Below are 27553 nucleotides of genomic sequence, written 5' to 3' on the forward strand. Positions count from 1 at the left end.
AAATACTGTCTGACTCCTTGGCTTATGTGATGTTAGGCAGATGTAAAAATGCATTCTTAACAGATAACTAATTCAGTTATGCTGAATTATTGATTTCTTTTTGATTGAGTTTTCTTTTTTCTTGTTTTATGAATACAAACAGTAATTTAAAAATGTTTGGACATAGTCTATTTAGTCTAGAATTATCTTTATACTTGTTACATTAATAGACAAGCAGAAAACCAAGTAATCTCTATTGCCATGACAAGTGCAGGAATTTGCAGGTAAATTTTTCAGAAATAGTTATCTAATGTTTAAGCACTAATATGCAACATAAAATTCCAATCTTTGCTCACATCAAACTAACCTTCACATTTGAAATCCGTTCCTTCTTCCCTTCCTCATCAGTAAGCCTTTGCACACACTTGCAGTCAAGGGCATGCTTAAGTGCTCTGATGAGCTGGGACCTCAGCCAAGTCTGCACTTTTGCATTATTTAAAGCAGGCAGAGATAAGGGAAGAAAACACCCAGGTGACCCAATTTGACCCTGGCAATTTTCAGCACCATTCCATCCTTCCAAGAGATGTCTTGTTTTACCTGGCAGTTGTTTACATTGCCTTCATGATGGGAAATGTATGTTGGAAATGTTTTCTGCCCTACATGTCTTTTTTTTCTCTGTTATCTACTCCTGTAAGCATTTTCTGCATGCTGCTGATTTATACATGATGTAGCTGACTGTTTCTACTATAATGATTCTGCAAAACAACATTTTTAAAGCTCTGAAAAGACAACCAATGACATCCAACCAAAAAAGCCCCAGTCTTTAAAAAATCCAAATAAATAACACTATGATTATAAAATTATTTAACACACTAGATTATTTTTCATACAAATTAGTTAAAAACACCATTGCTGTCACAAACAGCCAAAACATGAGAATAAATTGTTTTTTCCTTTGTAGCATCCATAGGTTGCACAGACCCCAAAGATATCCTGGGCATTTTGCTCGATGTAGTTATGATTATATGTTAATTTGCACAAAGAATTGCAGTTTTACTTGTCTTCAGACACAAACATTTCAAGAAAATTAATCTAAATTACCTACTAAGGGAGTTTACTTAAACTGATTTAAACATGTGGGTAAGCCTATTTCAGAGTTAAAGCAATCTTGATTCAATTTAGCCTCATTTACTTAGCCCGAAGTGAATGAAAGAAAACAAAATTAAAGCTACTTTAATTTTGAGTGAGTGTGTTGATACAGGTATCTAATGAAGTTTTGCTACCTTAACATTAAATTCACGTCCTTAATTAATTTCCCTCTCTGCTACCCTTGAAACAAGATGTCAATATCATGCAACATGAGTATTATGTTGCATGCTGTAGAAGTACAGATGTATGAGACTAAATTCTAGACCTGAAAAGACAAATTAATAACATCATCAGAAAAGGCATCATACCAAACACACCATCCATCTGCTGAAAAATATAACGGTACAGAGATATTAGCACACAAAAGCAGTGATACAGTAGCAGAGTTCTGGTGGAATTTTCATTCCCTTTGATTTCTTTTAGTGAATTAAGGCTGCAAGAACAAGGATTGTTTTTGGAGCTATTGAAAGACTTGGCCTTTATGAAGAGTTTCACTGACTTCTAAATTACTGGCTTCTCAAGGATTTCTTTGAGGGTTTTCATACTTCTAGTGGAGATTATCAAGATATTTATTAATGCTTTCCCAATACTTCAAAAATTTTAAATTCCACAGAATTCTATTCTGAGTTATAATGAAGATCTAAACCGTCACTGGATTTGTACAGATGTGAGCTAAATCAAATGTGTTCTGTGGTATATAATGAAGATGAAAACAATGGTGTTTGATAGCAAACCAAATCCCTCCCATTTGTACGAGCATTGTTAGTTAATGTCATGTCTCTGAAGAGTACAGGACTGCTATAAATATATATCTACATGTTTGTATACCTTGAGTCCTGAATCACAAAGACTGTGGGTTTTTGCTGGGGGTTGAGATTTCTGGCAGGTGGATTTGAGATCTGCAGGGATGAATAAGTGTCAGCAACACTGCCTAAAGAGGAGAGTCACTCATTTTAATCATGTTTATATTCTGTTGGAAGACTTCTGCTAAATTAGAATGGGAATATGAAGGATAGGAAAGCTCACTGAAAGATGCATGTGTAAACCACTATTTCAGTACATTTAATCAGCATAGCATACCATATATTCTTTCCACATAATAATCTTCCACATTGACTTAATTATAAATAAATTGAACACCAAACAATACGCCTTTTTTAAAATTAACATTCCCCTTCAGTGTCATTTTTCTCCTTACACAAGATTTTTATACTTAAAAAAAAAATGCATTAGAAGGTCATCAAGTGGATCTAGCTCAAAGCACATTTCTTTTATAAAACTGTTGAGGCATAAAAACTGTTCAGTATAAAGAGATTTCAGCCAAACTCTGGAATGACTGTTCCTTACTGTCAATCTAATCAAGTTGGATGTAAAGCTTAACAGCTGAATAAAGAGGATGGTGAGCACAGTCCCAGAATTAGAAAGGTTGTTCAAGCCTCAATGTCTTTACTCAATTTCTCACCTCCCCACTCCTTAGAAAGGCAGTAACCATAAATGCCTCCTGTCAGTTCCAGGGCCTTGTGAACCTGAGGACCTCATTGATGGAATCATCTTTGCAGCCAATTACCTGGGCTCCACCCAGCTGCTGTCCGAGCGCAACCCCTCCAAAAACATCCGCATGATGCAGGCCCAGGAGGCAGTGAGCAGGGTCAAGGTAGGGCATCCTCCTGGCCTCCACAATACTCTCTGATCCTTTAACAGCTGATCCCTCAGTGCTGCAGGATCTGCAGCCTCAAACCTCTCCTGAGGTGCAGTTAGGTAAGTATACATCAGTATTGTGAATACCATTAGTTTACAGTGCTTGCTGTTAAAAATTCATACAGCAAAATAGAAATTATTCTGGAGTCTATTCAAAATTCTTTGGAACCTGTTCAACAAATTCAAGAGAGACAAATTGCAGACTGCAATTAGAAAATATTCCAGTGGCAAAGCACTGGGGTATTTGTTTGACCGTGGTTTTACTCTTCTGTTATTACTTCCTTTAACTTAGTACAAATTGAGAAAGTCTCAATATTATTACTTATATTATTACTTTTTAGGACAAGAATATTCATTGCTATTGTGTTTGGATTTGTGTTATTTACAGTGAACAATTTCATTGTAATAATGTATCATAGACTGCTTCATAGAGCTCTGTAAAGAAAATAGTATTTTGATTAAGAATCTAAGTAGTAGAGTTTTAGAAGTTATTTTACCTCTGCTGTAAATATCTCATCTGAATAAACACACTGTTAAAGGCAGATTTAAATATTAGGAGAAAAAGTATGTGCATAGTCAATGAAATATTTAATTGCTAAAATTTGCATGGTTTTGAAGAAAACAAGTTTGGAAAGGCCACTTACAAGAGATTGTCATGACTGATAATTGATTTAGCATTTAGAAAGAAGTGGAATGCAAGAAAGGTCCAGTTCTTTAAACTTTCCAAACCTTTCTGTTTCTATTTAGCATATTGTGATATCTCAAGTTACAGTAAGTAATGGTTGATTGCAATTAACTCCCTAAAAACTGTTGTATGTATTAATACCAACCCCAATCTGTCAGGGGTACCTGACTGCTCTAGACAGTCATGGCAGGGGGCTTGAGCTGTGTTTTGTTCAACAGCTACATGTAGACGTGTGATCAACATGGAGACAAAACCTTGAGTTTAAGATGCATCTGCTGCCCTTTTTGACTGCTGTAAATTTGGCAGGATAAGTGTTGGGAGCAGCTGATAATAGACAACACTTTAGTACCAATTCTTTTGTAATCAATTGTGAATGTGCACAATGCCATGAAATCCAATTATGCTTGAGAACTGCATAAAGTATAAACAAATCTTTCTCTCTTGCACATCATTCCCCCACTGCTCCCAGTTTTTTAATTTTCAGCAGTCTGGATTCACAGTCCAAGTTTCCCTGACTTCCCACACTGTGTTTTCTCTTTCCCTTTGTGTACATCTGTCTGCATTCTTTTTTTTATGCTGCTCCTCAGAGGATGCAAAAGGCGGCTAAAATCAAGAAAAAAGCGGTGTGTAAACTGTTTTTCTTGAATGCTAATGTTTACTTACATTTTTGTTGTCCTTGTTTTCCATGGCGTGTCATGTCTTTCATTACAGATCCTCATAAAGTTGTTATTTTGGTTTCTTCTTTGGTCTGCAGTAGAATAGTGAATGGAGTAAAATGAACTCATTTTCTTCATTGTTCATTTGCTGGAGTGCCTGTCTGCTGCCCTTCTCCTGCTGAATACCTGTGATTTGTTTACTGCAGATGCACAGCCATTGTTATCTGGGAGATGTTTTTGAATGCAATGCTTATTTTGATTTTACTAACCAAAGCAGTAAGATGTTCTTCCTGTGCCTGTGACTTGCTGTATATTTATTGTTATTGTTGATATTTAAAACCAAAATAAATTCACCACATAGTAGCTGGAACAATTCATACAGGAAACATTGCACTGTTAAAAACAATACTTCAAATAACTAAATACAGATGACAAAAATATCACCATAAGGATGGAATCAATACAAGTAGTATCTGCCAAAGTATGTGCTTGCTTTGTGTTTTGCTGGAAGATAAATAGAATAAAATGAATCTAAATGAATTATAGGCATAGCTAAGCCTTTATAACTCCAAAAAGGATTAGCAAATACATAATTCTCATCATGAGCCAGTGTCTGACCTGGAGACTGGTGCCTGCCTTTAGCCCAGGCTGAGACAATCTGTGGCCATTTTATTCTGAGGCTGCTGCCACAGGTGCTGCTCAATACCAGCTGCAGTGGTCCCTGTGCCCAAGTAGCCTGCAGGAATCCATATGTTCCTGCTGGACTAGAGAACAAGGGCAGCACTTGGACAATGCTTCAGTGAGAGGTAGCAGCTGCTTTGCCACCTCTTCTCCTGTTTTCTCAAGTGGACAGAGCCAGGACTCACATTGGAGCCTGACATTACATTGTAATGATCCCTCTTGCTCTGTGACCATGCCCTCTGATGGGGTATGGAAGTGTTTCCCTAGTGAGCAGTGCTCAGAAGCAGCTGAGGTCATACCCTGATGGCCTTCTGTGATATGAGAGAAACGTTAGTTCAGTGCTTGGCTCTTTATTTTCTAGGAAAAACCCAAAAAGCTAAAAAAAAAAAAAAGTCCTAAATCCCACCACAGCACTGAGCACCAGTTTGCACTTTTTTGGGTGAGCTCACTGAAGGTGGCAAGGCCTAAAGAGCTGATGGGAACTAAGTCACCTTCTCAGTTCTCCTACTTTCTCAAGTCTGGTGCCTCAAGTACTGAAGTGCATCAGTGAGAAAGTAAGGAAAAACCAGCCATACTTTTTCACCTGTTTTCATATAAATAGAGAATTTTAATGCTTGAGCTGTCAGTCCCACAGGCTCCAAAATTCTCTCTTACCCAGAATATCAGAGTAGGCTTCACTCTGTCTATGCAATAAATGTACTCTTTGCATGTCTTTAGAAACACCTTTGAATAGCCAGCTCTGTAATGGTTTTAAGTGCAGTTGTCTCGCATCACGTTATGCTTGAAGCAGTCCATGAATTTGTCATTCTGAAAATTAAAAATTCTCTTGTAAAACATCATTTATCTTTTAGACCTCAGAGGGAGATTCCCAAGCCTTGACTGAAGTGGATCTGTTCATCTCCACACAGAGGATCAAAGTTCTAAATGCAGACACGCAGGTAAGTTGGATTTAAACTCTTGGAGAACAATGTTGAGTTAGATTGTGCTCTTACACAGTTAGTGGGACACTTTATTGAACCTGGATAAATTCAGGTATTCAGAAAGAGCTCCTATTGTTCTAACACTTGCCAATAGACTGACAAGACTGACACCTGCTTTGCTTATTTGATGTGTTGGAAGATGTCTGCATGTTGCTAGAATTGAGCTATAATTCAACTCAATTAAAAAAAATATTCAACAACCTTTCAGAATGCATGTACACCACTCCTCTGGAACAGCTTCAGAACCCAGATTTACAGTCCAACAGGGAAGTCATTTGCTGCTTTGACTAAGCCATTCATATCCTGCCATTTGTAACATTTCATCTCAATTTTTTTCCATAAATCACATCTGAGCCACCATCCTGTTGACTAAGGTAAATTATTAATGGTTTATATAAAAGCAGCATTTGGAGAGCACAGTAATGACCAGCCTCATCTTCTAGGAATGCTTGTCTATTCAAAAAGAGGTGATCTTCATCAAAAGGAGGTTTTGAGGAATTTACAACTAAATACATATAATTTATACATGGATCCAATATTTAGTAATCTCACAAGATCTCATAACTTTGATCATACAGGAAGTCTTCAAATTTTCATTCTTATGAGAGGCATTGAAAAGGGCATTTTTAGCAACATTTTGTCAGAAGTAAATCATGTCAAGTTTTCTTTTGTTTAGGGGATGTTATTGATAAATGAAGAGCTACAGTTTATAGCTGGAATGTATGGCAGTTAACAGGTACAGTGTCTGTTGAGTAAGGATTAGTCTGAGTGGAAATCACTCTTCTTACTTTAAATAGTTCAGCATTTCAGCTGAACACCAATTTAAAAAAAAAAAAGGAAAGGTCCTTTGAAGTAGCCCACAAACTGTCAAAGGAACTGGCATCTTACTCTTCTGATCCCCTGAGATTTGTGGTGATGCTCCATCATAAGTGGTGTCTAATGTCTGAGCTGCTCAACCAGATGAAAATAGTAATAGTGGAAATTGTTCTAATTCCAAGCTCTCTAGTGTTTTCCCGGGGGTTTTGTTTGTGTTTCTGTTTGCTGGTTTGGTTTTGTTTGTGTTTCTTTTTACACTATGTCTTTCAAAGAGCTATAACAGAAATATTCCCATGACTTTTTAGCATTTTTGGCTTGGTAACACTTTTCAGTGCTAGTGAAGGTCCTGGCTGGTATAATTACCATGGGTCTATTTCAGCTGGGGTGGCAGCTGCCAGAGACAATCTGTACTTTCAGGGCTTTATCAATTACATAAACCCTGTTTCTGCAGCATGCCATGTGTTTTAATCCATCTGTAGTGTTGTACAGCTCACGTGAGGCAACAGCTGAATGAAAATGTAAAATTCCCATTCAAGAAATGACATGCAGGAAGGTTCAAAATGCTGAGCAGCACCAGTCAGGTGCATTCCTGGGCTGGAAGAGAGCCAGCAGTGGTGATTGTGTTGCCCTGAACAGCACAAGGAAATGGCACCCCTGCCATTCCTGGGTGTTTATGCATTTAGTTGCTGAATACATTCAGCCATCAAGCACCTGGTTAGTAGGGATGAAGTAGGAGCTGCCTTATGTTTGCCCACGTGCCTTGTTGATAGGACAGGAATTCTTCCCTGTGCCACAGCTTTGTGGGTTGCACTCACTGCCCCAAACCAGCAGAAGCCACAGCAGCCTCTCCCAGCTTCTTGCTCAGTCAGTGAAGAGAAGCCGGGAGTGAAGCAGCTGGGAAAATGAAGAAAGAAAAATAAAGATGTAGAGCTCACAAATGTGGATGTGCAGAGCCTCTGGTGCACGATTGACTCCACTAAATCGCCTGACTCATTAGGCTGTCTTCACACTCCCACAGGAGTACAGCACTTTAAAGCTTGGAGGAATGCTTAGGTTTTTTCCTTCAGCTGTTCTTTGGGTTTCAAGAGAAGCAACAAACAAGATTCTGAAAGAATTCCATGGGAAAGAAGGGAGAATCTGAGAAAGGGCAATCTAGACAGGAGAAGAGAACAATGGCTTCAGAAAAGCCTGAGAGAGGCTGAATTGCTAAGGATAAATATAGGACAACAAGGATGGAATGGATGGGACTCAGAAAGGGCTAAAGGAAAGGAGAGAGGCAAATAGACAGGAGGGATTTATGGGAAAGTAATAAAGGAGAGGGGTGAAAAATATATTGGTAATGGAAAATTGAGTACAATGGAATATGGAGAGACAAAGGAAAAAGTCAAGTCACTAAGTCAAAAGTAAACTCATATTTACAGTCACCAGATAGTATTTGCCTTACTCTTAACAGGAAAAATGTGGGAGGGATGGAGGAATGATTGCTTTCACCCCTACAAGGGGAAAATAAAAAAACTCAAACCATTTAAGTAACCTCTGTGTGATGATATGGGCAGAAAGGCTTTCTTGGCAGGTGAGATGAAATGCCTTCATTTTCCCAATGCATTCACTCTTGTGCACACTGCATGTATGATTACACCCTTACACAATACTTGGTGCACACTGCTGAAAAGCAATTATCTCTTATCTCTGCAGAGCTCCCTGCATCCTGCTGAGACATGTCCATTATAAAAACATTTTTCCATTCTGACAGAAGTGCTGTAAATCCTCCTGAGCCCCTGCAGCCCTTAGAGACACTCCTCAAGCCACCTCTTAACCATCATTACTTTTCATAGGTAGGGATAAGCATTATTTCAAGCCTGAGAAGAATCATTACAATAATTTTATGGGTAGTGATTATCTTCAGCAAGACAAGTGGTTCTAAGAAACAACAGTAATTTGTAGTTTTGTCTGTCAAGTTAAATTGTACTGAAATTCTTAAAACAATTACTTTTATTGACTTGAACAACAATCCTTCTTCCTTAGGCCTTAGAAAATTGTTCAGCTGATGCTAAACTAGTGCCAAGCTGTTTACATAAAGAATGCTGCTGCTTATATAAATTATTAAAATTGTGAATTAACTTGTACCACTTGCTTTTGTTGCAATTAAGATGGAATTTGGTGGATGCTTTTAGCTATTGAGGTGAGGGACAGGGATGGTCAGGACACATCCTCAACTAGTTTGATCAGTACAACTATTATGCTTTTGGTTGTTTCTAGTTTGAGCAACAGATAAAACCTGGAAAAACTCTCCAAACTGATCAGTGACCCCAGCCAGAAGCAGATTTCAGGTGTGCCCTTTCTATTTCCTTAAGTACAGTTCATCCTAACAACAGCAAAATATGTAAAGGAACAACATAATTTTCCAACAGCATGAAAATGAATGTAAAACAGCAGCATGGCTCCTCATTCTTCCTTTACAGCAGCAACCATACTGAATTTGCTTAGGTAACAGTTCCATTGAAGCCAATGCCTTGGACAGCTGCTCTGCTTCCCTTTGACTGGAGGGAATATCCAGGCTGGGCCCATAGGAAGTGCTTCTGTAGCTCTTGTCTTTCTCCAGCAGCAGGCTGTCAAGCAGAGGGCAGCTGCAGTATTTGCAGGAGAGCAGCAGGCCTGCAGAACTGCTCAGTTTGTCCTTGCTGTGTGCAGGAAACCATGATGGACCACGCGCTGCGCACCATCTCCTACATCGCCGACATCGGCAACATCGTGGTGCTGATGGCGCGGCGCCGCATGCCCCGCTCCGCCTCCCAGGACTGCATCGAGACCACCCCCGGCGCCCAGGAGGGCAAGAAGCAGTACAAAATGATCTGCCACGTCTTTGAGTCAGAGGATGTAAGTAAATGGGAACAACACAGGTCATGGAGAGAGCTCTGAAGTCAATGGCCGTTCATGGGCAAAGTTAACCTGTGGGATATCAAACTGATCATTCATCCTGGATTATTTCCTTTTGTCCAGTGGGTTGGCACAAAATGACACATATGTGCCTCCAGGCACTTGGAATGAGCTGGAACCATTCTGGACTTCTTAACTGAAGCCAAGTCCCTTCTACTGCCTTGGCTGCCCTCCACCCAGTCCTGGTTCCTTGTGGGTACTGACCTCTAGTTGTATGTACTCTCAAACATGCCACTTGATCCTTTGGTGTTTAGGAACACATTCAGCTGTTTATTTTTCAGTTCTCATTCTTCATCCCCAGCAAATATTACAAACTAGAATTTTTATATAGAATCATAGAATTCTGTCCATCTCTGCTGTACATCCTGTTTCACTGTCGTGAAAAGTGCTGATGTGCCATCCCATACCTCTTGTGACAAAAGAAGATAACCTTGCTTTACTGCTGTTGTATATCCAGGTTTGGGACTGTAGTGAATTAGGTACTTCTGTCTGAAGTGGCAGAGAAGGGACTTCAACCTAAAACATTTATGGAAAAATATACCAAGCCAGTAAAACAGAAAAAGCAAAATTTGTTCTGTTTCTAACTTGACAATAAGAGGCAGTACAAAGTATTTGTCATCACTGTTATTATAGGAACAATTATAGATATAACTTCTAGGTATATATTTAGATATAATACCAATTAAAAATAATGGAGTTCTTTGGGTCAGACAGTCATAACTCAGAGGTTGCATATATTCTGAGTTAAGCAATCCATTTTCATTATGTTAAAGCAATTAAGCCCATGAAGGAGAAATGGCATTGTCTAAAGGTTAGAGTTCTAGACCGGGGTTGTTCTGAGACCCAGTTAGCTCAGCTCTGTCACAGCTTTGCTTGGATAACCTTTTCAAGCAACTTAATTACATTATCTCTAAGTTGTGCATAATGCTTTCATAAACATTCATAAGAGCTCAGAGATAGAGATGTAATTAAGATGTAAGAACTGGCTGTTACTGGCAGCAATAGAACAGAGCATGACATCTGGAGATGATGGCTTTGCGAAGGTAGAATGAAGGCAAAGGCAGAGGATGAACTACAGAGAGAGCAATGGCAATGGAGAGTAGGAGGACTCAGTAATGAGTGATGAACTTTAATAATGGAATGATATGAAAATGTCCTGAGTGACTTCTGCATTACCATACTGCTCAGGGCAGTGGTCATAGCACCAAGCCTGGCTCAACTCAAGAAGCATTTGGACAATGCTCTCAGGCACACAGGATGAAATTTTGGGGAAGTCCTGTGCAGAGCCAGGAGTTGGACTTGATCCTGATGGGTCCCTTCCAGCTCAGCATATTGTATGATTCTGTACAAACCTCTAGGTATAGAGCAAAGACTTGAAAATATGCTTTAAAATTTGAAGAAACAATTTGTGAATGATGTCCTTAATTTTCTAAAGTCATTTCCAGTCAAGCAGATTGGTGCTTTTGTGTACAGCAGCATAAATGAAATACAGAAACAACCTTTTAGCATCAAAGAAAACACTTGATCAATAGATTGTAAGAAGATACAGATTTATAATAACCAGAAAACCTCATGCATTTGAAATGCATTTAAAAGGTACTGACTGTTTAAGAAGCTGTGTTGCATTTCCAGAACACAGGTTTGGTTAGTAATATTTTTAGGGCATGTAAGGTGCAATTAATGTCTCATATCTTCAGGAGCTACTCATATGCCCCAATGACCACACAAGTGATGATCCAAAAATATACAAAACTCAACATGGCATTCTCCAATGAGATACAGTAAACCCAGTGTAAGAAAACCATAATTCAAATGTAGAAAAAGTGACTACACATTCCTTTTACTGATCTCTGTTTCTCTGTGTTCCCTTGCCATCTAGTGGAAAGTGCAGTTAAGTGCTCCAAAATTTAAGAAAGACAGGGGCTTTTGAATGGGTGTTCTCAACATTAGCAGGCTTTAATGGCGGCTCTGGCTCACTCCTGAAATGCTCCCTGCCATTGCTAGTGGAGGTGTTAATGGGAACACTGCCCTGGATGGGCAGTGGGTAAGCAGGGGCATCCCTGGCTGCTGGACAGGCACTGGGGCAGGAGCAGGGGAGCAGATGGCTGTGTTGGAGCTGTGCTTTGAGTCCTGGAAAGGCAGGGGCAGGAGCAGCAGGTGACACCACAGCCAGAGCCATCAGTGCACACCCGTGTGTGCAGGCAGAGCATCCCTGCTCCCCTCACCCTGCAGGCAGCCTGTGCTCAGAGCAGGGATCGTGGCTCCCTTCCACAGCTCTGCTCGGGCTGGGTGCAGCCAGGCCTCTCGTGCCCACTGGAACAGGGCATGGGCAGCAAATGGCTGCTTGCTGCTGCAGAGTACTGAGCAGGGGACAGCAGCAGGGGTTTTAATGGAGTTTGCAATTTGATTTTGGATGGAATGGGTTCTTTCTGTACAGCAAACCTTAAAATGACTTTATATCCATGCTAATGCAGAAACTTTGCAGGATCCTTATTTTGATTCTGTCTTAAAATCCAATCTCTCTCCTGGTTTCTTGTGGTTTCATTGCTAAACTGTTGATCTGTCCTTTCTCTGAGCTGCTTTTTTCTACATTTTAGGCACAGCTCATAGCTCAGTCAATTGGTCAGGCTTTCAGTGTGGCTTACCAAGAGTTTTTAAGAGCCAATGGAATTAACCCAGAGGATCTCAGTCAGAAAGAATACAGTGACATCATCAACACCCAAGAGATGTACAATGATGATCTCATACACTTCTCCAATTCAGAAAACTGCAAAGAGGTAAACTAGATTTGGATTTTCATTTCAAATTGATCCAATTTTTTTCAGAGTAAAAGAAATATTCTCAAAAATATTTTTTTGCATTTTTAAAGATGATATTACAGTTTCAAGATGTGTCCTTTATCAGTCCTGTGTACTAAAACCAGCTTTATGGGTTATTAGGATTTCTTGTTTTCATGTTCAGGGTCTTTCTGTTTCCATTGATAAGAACAGTAATAAAGTACATTTACATCTGAGCTAGATAAGCTCTGTGCTATTCACAGTACACAGTGTAAGGTGATTTTATGTTTCACCTAAGCACTGACACAGAAAGAGCTGGCAGAGTTGTGGTTTTCTGCAAAAGATAACTTCAGCAGAAGTCAGGTGGCCATCAGCATTCCCTGTCATTCCACATTTGAGAGGAAATAATTCCCTGTATTTGCCTCAAGAGCATGTTCTCTACTTAAACTCTTGCTCCACTTTATAGGTGTTAGCTGTGCTCTGGTTACTGACAGCTCAGGAGAAGGCATCATTTACAGCACATCAGGGATCTTACATGAACATGCTAGGCACGAGTATATTCAATAATTAACAATAATAATGGCAATAATCATTAAGAGATCCTTGCCTGAAAAGGACAGACAAGCCCTGAGATCAAGAGAAAACCTGAGCAGTGCTGGCAGGAGTGGAGCTGAACAAAGCCTGGCTGGCAGGCACTGCCTCAGCCACAAAAGGTTAGAGCCTCCCCCTCTGGTTCCAGGGACAGAAACTTCCTTAGCATTCATTCCCTTGGCATCCAGTTCCACCACTTCCTACAGAGTTAACCATGTGTGAGTGCTCTGCCTATTAAACCTTTATGACCTTCAACAAACAAGTGCAGGACACCCCTGAAAAGAAACAGCTGTGTGTTCCACAGTTAACATTGAAGTCATGAAGTACCTAATGGCAAAGAACAGAATTTGGTTTGTGATTTGTAGATGTTATTTGGGAACAAGTGACATATTCATGCTCAAAGTCAGACAAATCAAAGCAAAAAAAATGTTTTTCCTTTTTAATTGCAGCTCCAGCTAGAAAAACAGAAGGGAGAAATTCTTGGGGTAGTGATTGTGGAATCTGGATGGGGATCCATTCTACCCACGGTTATCCTGGCCAACATGATGAATGGAGGCCCGGCAGCACGTTCAGGAAAACTGAGCATTGGAGACCAAATCATGTCCATTAATGGCACCAGTTTAGTTGGTCTACCTCTTGCAACATGCCAAGGGATCATAAAGGTACCCCAGACTTACAACTCTATGCTGTAGATCGTAGGACAACGCAGGTGGAATCCTCTGACAAGTGATCCTGTAGGTTTCCAGCAGATACAATTTTTCATATCACTGCAAAAAACCCCAGTAATCTGTCATTAGCAAAAAGCAGAATTAGAGATTCAGGAGTGATAATGCACAGAAATTTAGGGCTGGAGAACGTGTTACAGTTTTGTTACTGGGCTATAACAAATGAGGCCATGTCTGTAAAACTTGCCTAAATTAAGTACTTAGCTGTCTTCAAAGTTTTAAGCTTCCTCACAGCCTCCAGCATAAGATAAGATTAAAATCTCCTATGCATTTTTGGGTTCCATGCAGATAAAATGGATGGAGGCTGGAAGACTGCAGGACAGATCAAGTGAGAGATGAAGACTCTGCAGACACAATGGAATTCCAGAATGCAATATCTTTAGTCATGGAGACTAAATCTGATGTCTGTGCAGATTTACCAAGAGCAGCAGAAGCAGGAGATTAATTAGCCAGATGCTGAGAAACAGCAAGCAGTAGTCAGTTTTGATTTTTATTGGAAGATTTGTTTAAATTTCTGTAGTAATTACAGGCAAAATTTTAATGTTTTGTTGAGCCAAATATCGAGGGAAATAAATAAGAGAAATGTATCTCTAAGTTAGCAATCAATTTCTCTTAACTCTCACTGGTCTTTCTCAGATCAACTGCTTAACACTCTTGCAATTAGGAAATCACAGATGAGGGCTCAGTAAGATTCATTTCAGAAATATTGACTTTTGGAATATCTTACAGGGACTCAAGAATCAGACACAAGTCAAACTGAACATTGTCAGCTGTCCTCCTGTGACTACTGTCCTCATAAAACGGCCAGACTTGAAATACCAGCTGGGCTTCAGTGTACAGAATGGAATTGTAAGTTTCTGTGTTCATTGATTGTTCTGGGGTTTTTCCCTTCACTTTTTTGTCTTTTTCGAAAAACATATGGAAGTACAGAGACAATCTTGCATGACCTCACTTTTTCTACTGTTTATTAAAACCTTACAGTCTCTGAGTAATATAATGCAAATGGATGACACTGGGAGAAATTCTTGAGGGATTTTCCTACATAATAAAGCAACAAGATTTATAGCCCAGACTATTTGGTGCAATAGCCTGGTCATGTGAAACTGTTATTAGTGCCAGAGTTGCAAGGAAACCTTATGCTGAAAAAGGTTTTTACAATTATAGCACTTCAATCTTAGATCTGATTCTGTTTCTCTTTTTAAAGTTTCATTACACACTCACTAAGACTTTTAATTTTTCTTCTGCTGTGCATAATTTATGTGGATCACATGGTAGTAGGCATGGGAATATAATTGTGACCTAGTGTTATTGAAACTAAACTCTTATAAAAGCTAACCTCTCATTACAAAGCAATTGTATAGGCTGTGGCCCAGGTACCCCTCCTCTGTGTGCTGCAGCTTCCCTGTAATAGCAGCAGCAAAGAGGAGAACAAATGTGGCAGTGAACACTTACCCCAGGCAGCTCAGCCTCCTCCTCTCTCAGTTCTTCCTTCCCAAGCCATTCTGTGTCACCTTTCCAGAGCAAACTCCCCACACAACTAACCCAGGTAGTCACTGGCCCTTCTGGGGGCTGCCACTAGCAGTAGGGACTGGCTGTAGGGCAGGACCATCAGCATTTCCTCTTCCTCCAGTCTAGGGAAAAAATAATCAGGCTGCTCACATAGAAAACCACATCACAAAGGCTGTGGGCTCTGCTCCCTGTTCTGTGAAATGCATTGATTGAAGTTGCCAGATCTCTGTTTGCCACCCTTTGAGAGCTGGAAGAGTAACAGGTGACTGTAAGATGTGGTGCATGTGCCTTCCTGCACTTCAGATGGCTCAGGAGTGGGTTTGCAGCTCTCCTGGCCATCTCAGTTACTACTCCACAAGTTTAAAATGTTCCTGCCTAAGATTACATATAAAGGCCCTGCTGTACCTCTGCTCCAGCTGGATGAACTCTAAGTGGTTCCTACCCCAGGATCTGGTTTCACCTGATCTCACAGAGGGTGCTCTCTTTGAGGCACTGATCTCATTCCTTTATTGCTCACCTTTGTAAGTCTTGTATGTTCCACTGGTGCTATAACCAAGCAAGGGAATACATTTATATACCTGTAAGCATCACTGCATGTGATTATCAAGTTTTCAGGAGCCCATTCCCAGCTTTGGTGGGGGAGGGATCAGGGCTGGGGAAATGGATCAGGCCGGTGGATTAGGAGCATGCCATGCCCTTACATGGACAGGCAGTCTCTGTGACAATCTATTCACCTTGTCCCTGCTAATCATCTCCTACATGCCTGGAGCCTCAGTTTAGTAAATCCTGCAGGCTCTGCTTGTTTCCTGTCACAGTGTGCTCCCTCCATCTACTGGCCATTTGTCACCACACTGGCAGATCATCATTCCTTCCACTTAAATGAACAACATTCAAATGACATCAAATGTAAAGTTCACCAAAAGCAGCAAAAAATCCTTTTCATATAGGAAAAAGAAAAAATAAAGCCTTGCAGTGCATTTCATCTATGAAAAGCCTGTTTGAATATGAAAGCCAGTGAACAAAAAGATAAGAGTAACATCTTTTGTTAGGCTGCTATGGAGACAAACCTCTGGGCCTGGAAAATCCTTTCCTCTGAAAAACTCTTTCAACATTTGAAAATATAACTATAAAATATATCTCTCTGGTAGTTTGACACTCTACTCTTTAAAAGTACTTTTGTAATTGCCAGCAATTGTTACAAATTAAGATTGGATCCAGAAGTAATACTGTTCTTTGTTGGCTCAGCATTAGCACAGCAAAGAAATAAATGGCTTGTCAGAACAGATATAATTAAATGTCTCTTTCTGGTAGGCCATTACCTCATTATCCATGCAGCTGGGATTTATTTCTGTGCCTCCCCTGACAGCAGCCTTGCAGTGGTTCCTTTTCACCCTGCCTATCTCATCTGTGCAGGATGCACAGCCATTAGGGTGGGAATGGCCCATAAACACACAGAGCAGCTGCTGGCCACAGAAACCCCATCTGAGCTGGCTTTGCCTGCACAGGCTGTCAGGCAGATGCTGACACTGCTGCAGCTGAAAAAAGGATGCTGTGCACACACATAACAACTATGAGTGTTGTGTGATGGGGAGGTGAGCATTAGATGACCTGTCAGCCACCTTCTGAAAGTCATTATGCTACAGTTCTTTTAAAATTATGTTATTTAAATACAAGTGGTCCTTATGTATCACATTATTGTCTTCTAGGTTTGGTCCTTGTATATAACTTTTTTTTTTTCTTGATTGTGAAAAAAAATAAATCTGTGAATTACCAGTTATATTCTCACTGCTGATAAAACACCACTTCTCAGTCTAAATCTCACTTTCTCTGAGAACTATCTACCCTGTCCCTAGCCTAGCACAAGCTGTCCAAAAATACAGTAAAACTTTACAGAACATCTTATTCTTTCTTCCCTGCATTTGTTTACTGTCATTTAAACTGGCAAAAAATTTACAGGGTTTCAACAGTGTAATATAAAAGTGAGATGAGGAGAAATCTCATTTTAATAGGTTATGATTAAGGCATTTACACAGAATAACGTTTGCCTGGCACTATTTTATCCTAATTCTTTGCTACTCTATGGGCAGTTGCAATAAAACTGATTGTGAAGCTACTAAGTTTCACATCTGATGTGCTGCAGCTAGTCTAAGGCATTGCAGACCTGTCACAGCTGAGTGGATTGAACCAGTGTGGTTTACACCTTTTTTTTTCTTTTTTCCCCTTCAGTTTACAGAGTCAATAGAATTTAGACTCTTGCTTACAAGAAGCAGATGTGTCTTCCTTTATCTAATATTATAGCTGTTGCCATGTTCAACAAATCCAACTAGGTAAAGAGTCCTGTCTGAATAAAATCATATTTACTTAAAGATATTGCTCAGTTTAAACTCACCAGCTTCAGCTGTCATTGCTCCCCTGGCTGGAGACAAAACTCTTAAGGCTGCTTTGAGTCAGCCCTTGCAAATGCAGGAGTCACTAAATGTGTGCTGTAAATGCAGAATATTTTTTTCTCTGTGTGTTCTGTCTCTGGCTTAGCAGGGTCTGGCAGCCTGGGCAGAGCCACTCAGCCTCTGTCTGCTTCTCTTTCTACCTCATTAAAACACTTAATGCTCACAAAAGGAAGCTGCCTGCCTCCCCTGGAGAGGGATTCCTGAATGAGGAGACCACTTTCTATGTCTGGGGCTGTTAGAAATTAAAAACTGGCTGATGGTATTAAAAGTGCTAAAAGTGCTCTGAGAGCCAAGCAGGGAAAAGGGCTCTGGACAGATATGCAAGCCATTATCTTTTCCTTTATGCCAGTGGGGTGAGGGATCACATTTCCATTTGCTCCAAAACCTTTTATTTCAGCCGTACTGCATCTGTATTTTCTTTTACACCACAAAAAATATATATACAAGGGGTTTTTTGATATATGCTGCTTTTTGTCCTTTCTGATTACTGCTCCCCAACAGCAAGGAGCAAACTTATTCTAACAGTGAGTTGAATTGAGAAGCTTTCTGTAAAAGAGATCTGTGTAGTAGAGTTTATCTTGTGAGCTGTGTGATTAGAAGGCAGACTACCTGCAGAACAATCCATTGTATGTGACTGAAATTCAAGAACAATTCTGTAAAGTGATAGTGAAGCCCACCAGAAATACTTTAAGGACTACAGGAGGTAACACTCAGCCCCTGGAGAGAGCATGGTGGAAGATAAATCACACCATAGGAGGAATGTGTTGGGGTTTGAGGTTTTTTGGGGCTTTTTTGATTTTTGTTTCTGAATGCTGAGAAAGGCAAAGCAAAGAATATAATATATATTTTATAAGCACAGAATAACAATATATTCTCACTCCTCATATCAAACAGTTTGAACATCAAGTGAGAAGGGATTTCTTTTTTTATTGCATTGTTATTTGTGGAGAGGAGTCTAAAGGAAGCTGCTAGTGCCATATAGGAAAATATTCCAGTCAACCACAAACAGTGTTTTACCTTCAACACGTCCCAGACTGGCCATCTCCCCACATCCTGTGCTTCTGAATTAGATAACAAACTCACTGGGGCACAAACCCATCTTACCATACTTGTATTTAGCTCTGAACAAACGACCAGATCACAGCAAATAATGATTCTTGGCATATCATTCTAACCATTGACAGTAACTGCAGAAGCAGGCATTAGCTGATGCTCCAGCACTCATTTCTTTTCCTCCAAGAACTGGTTTTTCTCAGTCAACAAAAGGTAAATCCCAATGCTGATAAAGTCTGCTTAGTTCCAGAGATTGGAGCTGTACATTATCTGCCTTGTGTGATTCATGGATTTAGTAATTTGAAATAATTTGCCAGCAATTTGTATCTAATGCACAGCAGTCTGGCCTGCCAGGGTGGGTCCCCTTGCAGCATAGATACTGTTGCTAAGGAGGAAACACTCTCAACTCCACACCAGATTGAGATTTCTCTTTCTGCCTGCACTCTATGCATGTTGCAACCTCAAAATACTTTAGGTAGCAATGTCTGCTGGGACTATGTCTGCTGAATGTAGAATTATTTTTCTTGTAGAATTATTACCCTGTTGTAGGGGTCATAACATTCAGAATTGTGCCAAGTTCTTTACTGGAACCTCAGCTGCCAGTTAAAGAAGAATGGCTGAACTTGCCTCCTCCATCCTGAGCTCCCTGTGGCCAGCAGCACTGAACAGTGCAGAGGGAAGCTGAGACCCTGGAGGGCAGAGCTCCCTCCTCTCCTGCAGGGGCACAGGAGGTTGTGTCCCAGCAGGGCATAAATCTCTCTCCTTCTGTCTCCACTTTTGTGTGGCTACAACCTGTATCACTGTGGAAGGTATCTTTATGTTCCCAATTGGAGACTAAAAATGAAAATTATAACAGGCAGAAATCTCAGAAAAAAACTCCCTCTAACAAACCCTAAAGTAACATTTAAAAACTCATTGATTAATACTTCCAACAACATCTTCTGGAATCCTGACAGCATCACCACTCATTAAGTCCCAGTGAGGGCTGCATTATGATATTTCTGAACCTCAGTAACCACTGCTTTCTCCTGGCAGATTTGCAGCTTGATGCGAGGTGGGATAGCAGAGAGGGGCGGGGTGAGAGTGGGACACCGGATCATCGAGATCAACGGGCAGAGCGTGGTGGCCACGGCTCATGAGAAGATAGTGCAAGCACTGTCCAACTCAGTGGGAGAGGTAAGGGAGCAAAGCCTTTAGCAAGGCAGCAAAATAGTTGAAAAAATGTATGTTTCAGTGGAAAAGAGTGTCAACACAGCATTAAATTCACCAATTCAGTAAATTAAGTTTGGCACTAATAAGAAACAATTAACAGTTGGGGTTTTTTAAACAACTAATGATGCATATTCACTGCATTTTTCCATTCATTTTTAAGAATTCCTGGCATAATTCTATACCTTCAACCTACTCTCTGAATTAAATCAAGTGATTAAAGGAAGAAATCACTCAGGGATGTTGGCTGTGAAGATGTCTCTTATCACTACAGCATCAGCCATAGAAATGAATTACTATGTCTGAAAGATGCAAACTGATATACATTTTTATAATTTAATTTCCAACTTACCTTGGAAGTAAGTTAAGTCACCTCTCTCCAGTACTTCTAGCAAGATCAGCAATGAATAAGCAAGATTGTCCAGTTTTTCAAAATCCCTCTTGAATTTAATGGTAGTCTAAGTACAGAACCCTGGCCAGATCTCCAACTAGTTCCTCTGACAAAAATTAGAGAGAGCTGGTGTCCTCCTGGAAAATGATACCTGACAAATCATAATAGAGTATGTGCTCTTTGTCAGGAGCAAAGCTGTAGATTCCAACAGCCCCTCCATGGTCCCCCTTCACTGTGTAACTTCTCACCTAACATAGGAAAACAGCATGAAACTTTTCTTCTTTACAGCCTGAAGAGAAGATACCAAGGCAGCTGGTCAGGGTCTGTATTATCAGTCAGTAAACTTTCCCTTTCTTCTTCTTGTGTTGTCCAATAAGTCCAGTTCTGGTGGAGACCTGATTACCTGAGCCTTAGACTCTGTCAGTCTGTGAAATCCCTCTGGCACTGGCGCCCCAGGACTCCTTGAGGAAGGAATTGAAGTGCATTAGTGTCATGGTTTGACATTAGCCATAGGAGAAACTGTTCCACCAAACTCTTGATTGGCATTTGAACACCAGGTGCCAAAGTCCAAGTTCTGTGTTCAGAAGATCATATCGTAATTAGGTGAAAATATGAAATGACATTCCCACAGAGAGGAAGATAGAATACAAATCTATCCATTAAGTTCCATTAATACCAGAACAGCAGAATGAATTTTCAGAGAGGTTTGTGCTACTTATTATTTAAGGTCTGTAAACTTTACTGTAATTGGAGCAGGGTATATCAACAAAAAGTGTTTAGGTGGCTTTTAAAACTATATGATATCACATCATGTAATTGTCATTAATAAATTCAAAAACAAAACAAAACCAAACAAAAAAACCCAAACCACATTAAAAAAAAAGCAAAGATAGCAAACCAGCATCCTAAAACCAGAGAACTTTGAACTAGAAACTCTAGGAAAAAGATCTATAGAAGCCAGGACAAAAAAATGCACTTTGACCACAGGGAGATACAGATACAGGGGCCTTCTGGATTATTTTAAACTAGTACTAGCTCTATTAATGTCTGTGTAATCAATTGACAGATTCACATGAAGACTATGCCAGCTGCCATGTTCAGGCTCCTAACAGGTCAAGAGACCCCCCTGTACATCTAACATCTTCCATCCAAGCTGAAGCTGTCATAACTGAAGAGAATTTTGTATTTTGTATGAATGAAAGGCTTGGAAGCTGACCCGAGGGCTCCAGAACAAGGAACAGACAGGTGTCTCTGCCTTTTCTCTCCTTCCTTTCTATTTCTTTGACAAAAAGTGTTGAGAAGGATGGTCAAGGACAATAATCACAGACAAAAATCTTTGTAAACATTTAAGTATTTTGAACATCTTCTAAACTCTTTTCTCATAGAACTTAAAACATATTTATTTGTAACCTTTATGTGGAGTGATGTATGTCTGTCTTGTTTGATAACACAGTGAATGTGAATATTTGATGAATGAGACTGCAGGAGATGGCAGAGAGAAGCAATTAGAGAAAGTTCTGGCTGCCTCAAGTTAAAAAAAAAATCCCAGTCCCATAAAGTGGTCCAATACTGATGACTTTGCATAATTTTAAAACTGGTGCTGAATTGATGGTATTTCAGTGGAAAGGAATGTGTGCAGTTCAAACTTTTAGATTCTACTGTAAAGAAAACCACTGTAGTACTTGGTATTGTTATGACAAGTGTAACCTGTTTGGCAAGGTGTGAACATAAACATGTAACAAGTGTTTCATATGCTAAATAAAGAATAATTGCCACAAGATTAAAATCAAAATATTTATTTAGATACATATTTATTTTTAATGCTTGTGATTTTTATGATTTAACAGAGTTGTTTCATGGATAACTTATTGCACAGGTTGTGTAATGTATGTGTTGGGCTGGGGTTTTTTTTTCTTTAATTTTTGCATATTACCTTTTTGTTAATAATAGTTCAAAATGGGAAAGCCATGCTTACCTGTTTCTGTCTTTTATAAAGCATTCTTCTTCCTAAGGCAGTGTGTTCTGAATGTAAATTGTTTTGACAAATAACCTAGCACCATCAGCAGTATTAGAATGTGTGTAGATAAAAAACCTAGTAGTAAAGTTGTATTCCTTATGATATAAATGTTAATTGGTGTAACCTTGTCTATTTTTTTTCTTTTGGCCAAGGCCTTGAAGAAAATACACTGTGACTTAAGAAGCCTTACCATGCAGTAACTAAAGAGCTTTAGATGACTGTACTTCAAGGAGTAGTGTGTTGCATGCAACTGACCTTAGGAAAGAATTAACCTATCACTAATAAATCTGAAACAAGAAAGGAAGCTTGCTTATTTTGTTTGTTGTGTAACTTTACATAGTAAAAAATTGCAAGTAGAAGATCATTTAATTCTTCATCTAAGTGCAGTTGCAAAGGTCACAGATTTTTTTTTTAAAGGAAATATTCTCTTGAATTAGGAATTTGTGTATCATTATGATCTTGAGAGTAGAAGCTTTCAATTAGCATACCTTGTTGCCACTGGATGTCACTGTAACTTCACATCAATACAGAAGCATGCTATAATTAAAATACATTAAAATGGATGAATCTGTAAAACTTAAACTACCCATCTTCAGCTACATTCCTTTGTGACCTTTTCACAGGATGTCTGCCCAGCTCAGAGTGACACAAATGAAACCAGTATATGATTAAACCTCAAATGGAAACTAAGGCTACTGACAAGCACTGCTGCAAAAAAATTAAAATCCTGAAACATCAACCTGTGGTAGGTTCTTTATGAGAACCTTCTCTTTAAGGCCTTTCCAATTTCCTCTGAAAGAGCCAGGATGAAGCTTGCACTGGAAGATGTTGCTGGCAGACCTGTGTTTATGCTGGTAATGAAATCAGTGTCAATATTTACTTTTTGATATTTTTAAAAAGATCAATGTTAAATAAATCATAAACACAGCAGAACCACAATAATATGTTTCAGTAATAAAATTGTCAAAACTATGAATTGGAGTAACAATTCTTTTTGAAAATACTCAAGGCTCTGCTAGATAAAAATTCTTCTAACTTCCAGTCAGTTGCTGTTGGTAAAAAGTTTGTGAAAAATGCAGAATTTCAGTCTTCTTCCCTAATGCATCTTTTGGTCACACACTGCAGAGGATTTAGCATCAATTCTTGGTCACACACTACTGCAGGACTGAAGTGGTGAACACTCAGAACAGAGCAGGAATAAACCACACTGCAGCAAGTGCTGCAGCTCAAAAGGGCAGCCCTGGGAGGGGGGAGCAGATTTCACTGGACAGATCAGTTAGTCTGGAATGACAGGCACTGCAAGAATGGATTAGAAGCAGCACTGTGTATGTGTATAAATCACCTTTATGTTTGTATGCAAATCAGTGTTGAAAAGGCAAAGTCCAGAAATACTTTTTTATTAAAACACTGACGATAGTTAAAACACTTTGAGGTACATTAAATAAATACAACTTTTAAGTTGTACAGCCAGTCTCTGGTGGGTTTGCAATGGTTTTCAAGAAATGCTGGGCAGCATCAGTAGCATTTCTGTAAGTACAGTGAAATAAATGCATTTCTGGTTGGGAAAACACTTGTTATAACTTCACTAATAAATCGATTAAAAGTTTGCAAAAATCAAGGCTGAAATTTACATTCAGAAAAACAGCCGTTCTCATCCTGCTGTGGGGAAAAAGTGGAATTCCAAAGGAAGACACTTTTTCCTAATCATCCACTAGCTGTGTTTGACCCAGTCCTGGTTTCTTCCACAGCTCCCAGCTGCCATGACATACCTGCTGACCCTCTCAGAGGAGAGGACGGTTTCCCGGGGCACTCGGATCACAGGATGGTTTCCCGGGGCACCCTGATCACAGGATGGTTTCCCAGGGCACCCCGGTCACAGGAGGGTTCCCCGGCACACCCTGATCACAGGAGGGTTCCCTGGCACACCCCGGTCACAGGATGGTTTCCCGGCACACCCCGGTCACAGGATGGTTCCCAGGGCACACCCCATTCACAGGAGGGTTCCCAGGGCACACCCCGGTCACAGGAGGGTTCCCCGGCACACCCCATTCACAGGAGGGTTCCCCGGCACACCCCAGTCACAGGAGGGTTCCCCGGCACACCCCGGTCACAGGAGGGTTCCCCGGCACACCCCATTCACAGGAGGGTTCCCCGGCACACCCCAGTCACAGGAGGGTTCCCCGGCACACCCCGGTCACAGGAGGGTTCCCCGGCACACCCCGGTCACAGGATGGTTGCCTGGCACACCCCGGTCACAGGATGGTTTCCCGGCACACCCCGGTCACAGGAGGGTTCCCCGGCACACCCCGGTCACAGGATGGTTTCCCGGCACACCCCGGTCACAGGAGGGTTCCCCGGCACACCCCGGTCACAGGATGGTTTCCCGGCACACCCCGGTCACAGGAGGGTTCCCCGGCACACCCCGGTCACAGGATGGTTGCCTGGCACACCCCGGTCACAGGATGGTTTCCCGGCACACCCCGGTCACAGGAGGGTTCCCCGGCACACCCCGGTCACAGGATGGTTTCCCGGCACACCCCGATCAGGCTGTGCGGCCGCTCCCGCTCCAGGGCGCGGCTGAGCGGGGTCCGGCTGCGCGCCGGGGCCGCGGCGGAGCTCAGGGCGCCGCAGCTCCGCAGGTGCAGATCCCCCTGCAGCCGCTTCCTGCAGCCGCCCGCGCCCTGCTGGGAGCTCGTCATCACCTGCGGGAAAGGCAGGAGGGGAGGAGGAAAGAATGAGGAAAACGGGGTAAGGAAAGACTGAATAATATTTCGTTTAAGCTAATACTGAAACTCTTCCAAAGGAGGTTCAGCCCACCAGAACCCCTCCTGCTTCTGTCCTTGCAGCTGGTCAGGGCTCAGGACTGGGCACCTGGAAAGCACAGCCAGGCTCTCTGTCTGAACTGCAGTGTAAAATGTATTGCTGCCCAATAAATAGAAATTTTTTCTTACTGATGCCATGTAACTATAAAAGAGCTTCAGTAGGAATTGTCTGAAGAACTCAAACTGCAAAAACATTTATATAAGGCATTTGTCTATGGAAACTGGACACGCCTTTAGAACATCAGTGGCCTACCTGGTCTATGATATTGGCACTGAAGATGGCTTCTTCCATGTGTCTCTCATCAGATTTAATGACTGACCGTATGCTGTTCACTACGTGACGCACTTCTGGAGGGAGATTACAGTTTGAATGTTCCAAAAATTTTGCCACTAAAATTTTTGTGTCTTTATAGGCCTTAAGGTCCACTAAGGAGCGTGGCCGCTCTTTCGAGACGGTGTGAAAAGCCTTTGGCTTTAGGTGCAGATCAATTTTCCTTGTATCCCTCTGTTTTCCAGTTGGTAGAAAACTGCTCAAAGAATGCTGGCAAGCAGAGGCAGCCATATGAGAACCAGAGACAGGAACTAAAAAAGGGGGGGAAGAATATCTTTAAAGTAATAGTTTAAAAAAAGAAAAAGAGAAAAGAAAAAAAAAGGCAAAACAAATATTGTCACAAAGTTTCTACTTTGTCATAAAATGTCTGTTTTGTTTGAAGAGTAGCAAAAACATGCAGTCAAGGAAACATTACAAAATGGGTAATTTTAACCAGGAGTAACTAGGAGCAATCAGGAGTAAGACCTTCCCATGGCCAAGGAGCAGTGCCTTGAGAATGAGTGGGTGGGAAATTAAAGAACTTCACAAACCAGACATTTTTGTGTCCACCTTCAAGGACTTCAGCTGACATTAATGCTAAGGAAACCCACCAGCTACTCTGTGTTACATGCCACTCATACTCTTTTAGGCCCAGCCCCTCACCCCAGCTTTAAGGCTAAAGTTCTGCCTATTTCTAGGCCTTGGAAATGATATGCAAGAGAGATTAGTGAGAAACAGAGAAGGCAAAAATGCTGATCTGAACCAGAGGACCTAATTCAAAACATTTACTTTCATTCAAGGCAGGTTCCATCAGCATTGTACATCATACATTTATGCTGTTACCTGGCTTTTCTGCCTGAGATTTTTCAAAGCTCATTTCTCTCTCAGAAGCTTTTCATTATTTTTAAAAGAAAAAAAAGGAAACCCATCCTCTGCTTTAGAAACCAATTCTCACCTGTTTCTCCTGTAGCTGGAGATAATCCTGCATCTTGGCACTGCCTGCACACAGAAGTCCAGGCACAATTATCACCTTCAACCAAAGGCAGACAGAAAGAGCAAAGTCAACCCCTGCTGTCCTCCCCAAAGCAAGGGAAAATACACTGGAACCTTTTATTATCTCCTTTACAGAATGAAACTACTCAAAGGAAATCCTGCTTTCAAGATGTCCATACATAAAGAGAGGCTACTACACCCAGAGATGCCTCATGAGTTGTTACACAGATACAAAGAGGAAGACAGAGTTCATGTTTTATGGTTTCCTCTGTAAGCCTAAATATTTCATCTTTAAGTGCTGAAACTATGGCAAGTTGCCCATAGAGACAGACCTCAGACCTTTTCTGTATTTCCTGGGTGGACAGAGTTTATATTGGAAAATGGGAAAAATGAGAAAGATTAATCCTTCTAATTTCTACAAAACCAGCATTTTTATTCAATATTTCTCCTCCTTTTAAAAATATATTATCATTATTTTCAGTACAAATGTAACACACCATTGTTTAAATTAATGGGTAGATGAGCAGGGTGGTACCTGATGAGCTAATCAATAACAAGTGGTTATGAAGCATCTACAAACAGCTTTGGATGCCATCTAATGACAGTTTCTGGGATTCCAACAATGATGAGATCACACTGTACAGTAACTACCACCTGCAGTTTTTTTATTTCTGACAAGATGGAATAAACCATCACATTTGGTTGTTAATCTGTTTCCAAGACTGAAAATGGTTTTGAACTTCTAGGTAGCTTAGGAGAGGTTTTCTTCCATATCTCCAGGGACAGTTTATAATGAAAAGCTGGCATAATCCTCTCTGGTAGAGTGAATAATTAAATGAAGGAAACAAATGTAAGATGCTAAAAACATAGCAAATCTGTAAGAAATTAAGAGAGACAGCTTCTATTCTGTCTTTAATTTGTTCTATTATGCTTAAGTACTGTAGCACATGAATCATGGCATGGTTATTAAGAGGAGACACTTCAGACACTTGTGTCTTCCCATCCATTACTAAACAGTTTAATGTACTTGCAGCAAGTCAAAACTACACTACTGGACATGACCCTGAATTATCTGGAACACAAACACTACAATAATCACTCAGGCACTTAACTGGTACAGCCACATGG

At 40.6% G+C, this 27553-nt stretch overlaps 2 protein-coding genes across 7 annotated transcripts in view; one reads left to right on the plus strand and one right to left on the minus strand.

The window, feature by feature from the left end:
- The window catches only part of APBA2 (amyloid beta precursor protein binding family A member 2), an 81728-nt gene extending 58452 nt beyond the window's left edge, over positions 1-23276 (plus strand). Inside the window, exons 5-13 of one of the 2 annotated variants that reach the window (XM_063169542.1) lie at positions 2637-2782; positions 4099-4134; positions 5700-5786; positions 9336-9521; positions 12179-12358; positions 13399-13611; positions 14404-14523; positions 19719-19859; positions 21350-23276. In XM_063169542.1, the coding sequence (XP_063025612.1) occupies positions 2637-2782; positions 4099-4134; positions 5700-5786; positions 9336-9521; positions 12179-12358; positions 13399-13611; positions 14404-14523; positions 19719-19859; positions 21350-21421 (1181 nt within the window). In that variant the 3' untranslated portion in view covers positions 21422-23276. The remainder of the gene's footprint in view (positions 1-2636; positions 2783-4098; positions 4135-5699; positions 5787-9335; positions 9522-12178; positions 12359-13398; positions 13612-14403; positions 14524-19718; positions 19860-21349) is intronic. The other variant, XM_063169543.1, reaches the window with a different exon arrangement.
- Positions 23277-24743: 1467 nt separating this feature from the next.
- Positions 24744-27553, minus strand: part of ENTREP2 (endosomal transmembrane epsin interactor 2) — an 87115-nt gene continuing 84305 nt past the window's right edge. For 4 of the 5 annotated variants that reach the window (XM_063169544.1, XM_063169545.1, XM_063169548.1 and 1 more), the window contains 3 exons: positions 26388-26462; positions 25376-25704; positions 24745-25002 (listed from right to left, as the gene is read on the minus strand). In XM_063169544.1, the coding sequence (XP_063025614.1) occupies positions 24814-25002; positions 25376-25704; positions 26388-26462 (593 nt within the window). In that variant the 3' untranslated portion in view covers positions 24745-24813. Of the gene's footprint in view, positions 25003-25375; positions 25705-26387; positions 26463-27553 lie in introns of all 5 variants that reach the window. The other variant, XM_063169549.1, reaches the window with a different exon arrangement.

Source organism: Melospiza melodia, chromosome 15 (genome assembly GCF_035770615.1).
Source record: "Melospiza melodia melodia isolate bMelMel2 chromosome 15, bMelMel2.pri, whole genome shotgun sequence".
NCBI lineage: Eukaryota > Metazoa > Chordata > Aves > Passeriformes > Passerellidae > Melospiza > Melospiza melodia.